The 7,049-nt window shown below is 39.1% G+C and overlaps 1 protein-coding gene across 1 annotated transcript in view; it reads right to left on the reverse strand.

Annotated features, from left to right (window-relative positions):
• Window positions 1-7,049, reverse strand: part of prkcz (protein kinase C, zeta) — a 221,473-nt gene that overhangs the window by 83,016 nt on the left and 131,408 nt on the right. Inside the window, exons 8-9 of the mRNA XM_015390042.1 lie at window positions 6,689-6,744; window positions 6,393-6,611 (exon numbers count right to left, since the gene is read on the reverse strand). Coding sequence (XP_015245528.1) covers window positions 6,393-6,611; window positions 6,689-6,744 — 275 coding nt within the window. The remainder of the gene's footprint in view (window positions 1-6,392; window positions 6,612-6,688; window positions 6,745-7,049) is intronic.

Here is a 7,049-nt window from a genome sequence, read left to right on the forward strand (position 1 = left end):
CCAAAGATTAAACCTACGCCCTTGATTCAGAGGGTAACCAGGGGTGATTAGCCTCTCAGCCCCAGTCAGGAATTGTAAGGTCGGGAGAAAATCAAACACTGTAAAATTTCAGTCGGCCCTCTCCAGGTGTTAGGGAGCGAATCCTGCTGTTGAAGCAGAGCTACAAGCCGATTTACCTGGATCCGTTCACTGCACATGTGAAAACAAGGGAATTCTTCTTCTTCTAAATTGACCAGTCCAACCAGCACCATCTCTCAGCGCAGAGGGAAGGTTTTTAGATTTTCAGTATCGGATCGCAGAGTGGAAATACATGAATTGTGTGCTGAGAACTTTTAAACCCTGCAGGTATGTCATCCAGTTTGAGCTGTAGCTGAGTACAATGATTAAAAATATCGTACAGTTTATGCCTGGCTTAACTTTGAATCTCCCTTAAGTCCCTGTCATTTACTCTCTGCTCTGTTTTCTGATCCACCGAAGCTTCCAAAGAAGTCTTTCTACCTCCATCTTCTGCTAATTTCGTTTAGATTTTTGCAGACCCTTCCCTCTGTCACCCCAGAGAAGATGAACCATCAGCTGTGTTTAGATTCATCCAGAAGTTTCTGAATCTAATATTTTAACAATTGTTTAGGAGCAGCTTTATAAAGTGTTTTCCTCTTTAAAACCTGTGTGATAAGATAAGACACAGCTGAATAAATCCAGATTAACAACTGAAAGGACCAAAGCGATCTGATCCAATAACACAGTATGGAACAGAACCTCCTAAATGCAACCAGAAACTGGGTCATTGGAGCTGCTTCACAGTAATACTGGACTGGTGCTCATAGAGTCAGACCTTCTATGACTCTGTTGTGGCATCAGCCATCCTCTATAGAGCTGTCTGTTGGAGCAGTGGCTTATCTGAAGCTGAGAGGAAGCAGCTGGATCAGCTGATCAGGAAGGCCAGCTCTGTGATTGGATGCCTTCTGGACTCAGTGCAGGAGGTGGGAAACAGACGGATCTTGACTAAATGATCATCTCTGTTGGCTAATGTCTCCCCCCACATGCATGAGGTGGTGCTGAACTGGAGAGCTCCTTCAGTGAGAGACTGCTGCACCCTAAATGCACCAGGGAGCGTTATCACAGATCCTTCCTCCCAGCAGCTGAAAGACTGTATCACCGTCACTGTTCCCAACAACCTCAATTCCATTCATGCTGATTTTGCACAGTTCCTACCTTAGTCAGTTAAATAACATGCTGCTGTTTTGCACATCTCTGATGTTGCTGCTATTTTTAATTATCCATTACTGTAAAAATGTCCCCAGCTGTTTATTGGTTATTTTATTCTCCAGATGCAGAGAATTATAGTTGTAAAAACACTGTTAAGTATGGCAGTAGGTATTTTATTTGTATATTTTCTTAACTGTCACTTATTATTTTAGCCAACAACCAATCACAGAGGACTCCTGTTTCAGCTGGTTTATAAAAATATCTGGAACAATGATGTAGGAACCATAACCCTGCTATTTAGTATTTACAAAAAGCTTTTTCTAGAATACATTTTTTTCTGATATTCTTTAATTTGTATTCAAGTTTGTTTTATTTTTTCCTTAATTCATCTGAACATGCAAAGATCTTACATAACGACCAGCTGCCTCTTTACTGTCGCTACAAGCATGCTTAGTGTGAGGGATTGCTGAAGAGTCAATGAGTCGATGCAATCAACTGGTTTTCCTTAGATAGAATCAATCTGACTGGATGATCTGGTTGAACTGTAAAGTGCCTTGAGATGACATGTGTTGTGAATTGGCGCTTTAGAAATAAACTGAACTGAAAGGTGGCGGCCAGGCAGACCGACCTCGCATCAGTTTACAGTCTTTAGTTTATTTACTGATTTAAAAAACAAAATCCATCAAAGCAAAACAGGTGCTTGGACATAAATGTTCTTGTTGAGTAAGGGAAAATGGAGGACATAAATGATATAAGGTAAGATCATGGCGGGATCGTCACAGCCAGAGTGCACAACGGCTGAGTGGACAACAAACCCCGCCGCTGTACCACGGTCAGAAAGTCTTCGTATTTCCAGACTAAATGGCGGAGGTTTCAGCACAGCGTTAGGCATTCAACACCGTGAGGAACAGGTTGGTGGAAGCTGGGGTCAAATGTTCCCTGTATTTCCTGCCAAAATGTAAGTGTCTTTAAATGACACTGTGAAAACTTTTACTTCACCGGCTGATGCAGAGCGGTTCGTCAACTCATTGTCTCATTTAAGCCTTGGTGCACATTAACATTTCTATAGTTCCTGTGGAGGTAAACACGGCTTGTTGGGTTTAGGTTATTTAATTAGGGTTTCCTCTCTCTGTTATCCGGCAGCCTCCACTTTAGATTGAGGGATATGCCATTTAGTTCCTGTTGCGGCTGGGGTGAATTTTGGGGATTCTGTGTTCATTTGTTTTTTGTTAAACCTCCTGTGTTGTGTTGTGTTCATCTTGTCAGCATCTATGGCAAGCCTTTTTAACAGAAATTTGGTTTCGTCTGACCATCCAAAATTATGTTCCAGATATCTTAAAATACATTTTGACTAGACAAAACCACATTTTGACTGTATTACAGACATTATCTGTATTTACATTCTGATTAGGAAGAATAATAATTCAAGATATCTTAAATAACATTTTGCCCAGTCAACATTCCTTTAAAGATATCTCATATTACGACCCCAGATTTGTCATTTAAAGCGTCACGCGCTGATTTAACTTTTCCTCCTGTGGATTAAACTGACAGTAAGGATTTTTTTTTTAGGAATGATCCTCTTGGAAACCCATTAAAAAGATCATGACATATTTTGTCAGTCAGAATGTCAATTTAAGATATTTTTTATGGAAAAGCTGAATAATTCCAAGATATCATTAATTCATTTGGAGATATCTTAAAAGGAATTTTGAATAGTCGAAATTACAATTCAAGATATCTTTAAATTTGTTTTGTCTATAATTGAGTTTTCACTAGTCAAAGCTGCATATCTCCTATCCTAAAATACATTTAAGATATCATGAATTATGGTGGCATTTGAGATATCTTTAATTAGAATTATGACTAATCAAAACTAAAATTGAGATATCTTGAAATTACTTTATGACTAGTTGTAATTTAATCGTAGATATCTGAAATGTGTTTCAGATAGTCAGTAATTAATTCTAGATATCTTAAATTAACGTCTCCATACAAGTTAATGGTAAATCTGACATCATTTCGACTAGTCAGAATGTAATTAGAGAAATCTCTAATAGGTATCTTGACTAGTTAAAATATAATTTAAGATAGCTTAAATGGCTAAAATGTCTAGTCATAAAACAATTTGAGATATCTTGAATGTAAAGGTGTTATAACTGAATTTATGTTAAAATGGCTTGCCATACAGTTGCTGCTTTTAGGCCATGATAAATGCAGGATAATAATACCTCTAAGCCGGGCATGAGTCCTATTACATTTGTCTCCTGGATCTTCAGAGGGCTTAATAAAGGGCTTAAAAGAGCGAAGGTGTTTTCGCATTTAAAAATCACTTTCATCCGATATTGTCTTTCTTCAGGAGACTCATATTCAACCAAATGAGCAGAGACGGTTGAGATCTTCATGGGTGTCACAAATTTACCAGTCAAATTTTTCTTCCAAGGCTAAAGGGGTCGCAATCCTTGGTCGCAAATCCTTTCCATTTATCTCTAATTCATGTGTGCAGATTCTGGGGGACGATATGTGCTTCTCACTGGCGACATCAATTCCATCCCTGTTGCTTTATTAAATATTTATGCCGGGAATTACGACTGTCCCGATTTTTTCTGCAAGATATTTGACATTGTTGCACAATGTAATAATAGGTACATAATAATAGGAGGTGACTTTAATTGTTACCTCGATCCGCTGCTGGATAGGTCCTCCAATAAAGTTGTCTCTTCTTTGAAATCAGTCTCGGATCTAAATAATCTAATCAAGTCGTTAAATTTAGTTGATATCTAGAGGCTTCAGCATCCATCTGATCGTAAATACTCTTTTTTTTCTCCCTCCCATGGTAGTTTTACCAGAATTGACTATTTCTTTAATTGATTCTAAGTTAATTTCACATACAGTCAGCTCAATGTATCACAGCATCTTCATTTCAGATCACGCCCCTCTCTTATTACAGATTAACTTCCATCTTTATGTTCCGTTGTTTAATTGGAAATTTATCCCCCTATCAGTTCTGATCAATCATTTCAGGATTATGTTTCTGCCAAAATCTCAGATTTTCTTTTTTTAATGCCAACGGAGAACTGACTCCGTTTTGTGGGAGTCATTTAAAGCGGTATTAAGGGGAAACATTATTTCTTATCAGTCTTCAGTCAAAACGACCAGATGGTGGTCAGAGGGCCCGGTGGCGCCAGTGTACGGCAGCCTTGCTTCTGTCAGCGAGCCCCAGGGCAGCTGTGGCTACAATCTAGCTTACCACCATCAGTGTGTGACTGAATGTAGATTAAAGCGCTTTGGTCAAGCCTCCTGACTTGTAAAAGCGCTATATAACTACAGGCCATTTACCATTTACCAAAGATCTTAGTTTCAGATTAAGTTGCAGTCAGAAGGAAACAAGCAGAGATTAAAAAAAAAAAAAAACGTTTCATAAAAGTCAACTTTTTAGGTTTTATCACGTAGTTTTTGTGCGCCTTGCTATTAAAGTTGGTGTTTTGGTGATTTTATTTGGACACCTGAAAGATGTTTGTCTCTGCAGTGCACATATGCAACACAAATATAATGTCTTGCTATTACATAGAATTACCTTTACATAGAAAATAGAGCAGTTTGTTAACATGAAGCCTCTGTTGCACTGCAAGCCGTTTTGTCCTTTATGTTCTTTGCAGAGTCACAGCATTCAAATGATTACATCTTCTTTAATTATTTTTCAATTTGTAAAAGTTTGACATTATTTGAAAGCTTAGACTCTCCTCTTTCAGAATCTCTCTAAACTGTGATTCACTTTCCTCTGGTGCTCTTCAAAAACAGCATGACTTCTGCAGGAGTTTGAGTTCCAGTAAATCATCCTTTGGGTCCCAATAACCGACCCCGTCCTTTCTGCCCTTAGGAAATCAATAACCCTGTCTCTATCAAATATGATTTCGTTTGTGAATTTTTTGTCTGAAAAAAAAACAACAACAAAAAATAAGTTGCTGCCAAACATTTTCCTGGTGGGTTTAAAATTAGTGTGAAGTACGATACGCTACATACTAAGCTGGGCTTAAAAGGTTCCATGCACACACGCTTCATATCTGATTCCTGCAGGCTTTAAAACACAGATTATTCTGATTCTGATTCGACAACATGAAGGATGCAACTAAACTTCAGACTCATCAGATAAGGAAACCTGCTTCCTAATTTCTGGCTAGAAAGCCAGAAATTATCAACATTGTGCCGAGTGTAGATGAACAGCAGCTTCCGAAATCCCACATCCTCTGTTACACCCCCCCCCCACACACACATAAATCCACATCACCATCCAGCAAATTCTTTTTTGTTGTTGTAGATCTTTGCAACAGCGATAACTAGGATCATACCTGGTTTATATGAATTATGTTTGTTCCCTACTTCCAAACTCAGCATCTCTTCATCCATGCCTGCGATAAAAAGTTTCTTTTGAAGTTGTCAGAAGCGCTTTTAGAGGTTGCCACTGGATTAGATTAAACTTTTAAGCCTCTCAGTAAAAATAAATATTTTGATTGAGATGAGAAATCTGTTTCCTGGTATGTTGAAGTAACATCAAATCAATGAATTAAACAGCCTTAGTTTTTGGGAAGATTTAACAACGATGCTCTAATTTGTAGTTATTACCGATCTGTTGTTACCATACTTTAATTTGACAAACTGGATCTTCTTGACGTTCCTCTTCCTGTTTGGTTCAATTGAAAGTGCGGATTTTGACCTGGCCGGACCGGAACTGAGCAAAAAACAGCTCGGCTCCGTATTTAGACGGAGAAGGATGGAGGAGACGTACGTGGACAGCGATGTGTGGAGGAATAGCGGAGACGTGGAAAAGTTCTCACTGGTTAACATAATGCACAAGTGCTCCGCATGCCATACGTGAGCGGGGCGGGGAGGTGATGGAGGATGAGGATCTGGGGGTCAGGGACCCATGCTGTACTCTTCCTCTGCTTTAGAACATTTAATATAAGGTTCACCATGCTTTAACAAGCGTTCACTTCTGCTTTTGTTGCCCATTAAACTATTTTAATCCATGAAATTCATTGTATATTTCCTCTTGCCATAAAAACCATTGAGCTGCTGTCATGTGATTGGCTGATTCTGTTAAACCTTATACACTGCTGCTAAGTATAAATACTTTGCTAAATCTAGCGGTATTGTCGCATCACCAAATGCAAACTCCAGCCTCTCACCTCATCGTCGTGGACGAGCTCCTTTTTAACCACTTTCATGGCGTAAATTTGCTCATTCTTCTTCAGCCGGACCAGTAGGACCTTGGCGTAGCTTCCTCGCCCAATCACCCGGATCAGTTCAAAGTCACTCAGACCTAGAGTGGTGCCCTGCGACAACTTAATGCCATCAATGCCGTCCACCACATCTTTGATGTCCTGCAGGGGATTCAGGTCCGAGTCCTGTCAGTAGAAGGATGCATTTAAGTGAGTTCTAGCTTGGATGTAGTGGAAGTATGCTGAACTGATCAATCGCTCACCTCGGTATCTGTTTCTTCCCGTTTATCCACCGCACGGTTGTGTGGCAGAAAAGATACTGCAAAAGACACAAAAAGGATCATTTCTGCTTTTAGAGAAAGAAACATGAGACTCAGAATTGACACAATAAAAAACATGCTTTTCCTTTTTAGTCCAGCAGAGGGAGACAGAGAATAATAAATGGAGTGAGGCAATTTAAAGGAAATCACCAAACTAAGTTAAACTCTATATTTCTTAACAGCAGCAGCTCAAAAATTCTGAGTTTTTTGCCGCTTTGTTCTTAATCTAATGTTGTTAAGATTGTCTCTGTCAATCCGGGAGACCAGATACAGATATAGATTTTCCACCACTGGTTTGTTAAAG

This window comes from Cyprinodon variegatus, unplaced genomic scaffold, assembly GCF_000732505.1.
Source record: "Cyprinodon variegatus isolate N-32 unplaced genomic scaffold, C_variegatus-1.0 Scaffold483, whole genome shotgun sequence".
In the NCBI taxonomy this organism is placed as follows: Eukaryota; Metazoa; Chordata; class Actinopteri; order Cyprinodontiformes; family Cyprinodontidae; genus Cyprinodon; species Cyprinodon variegatus.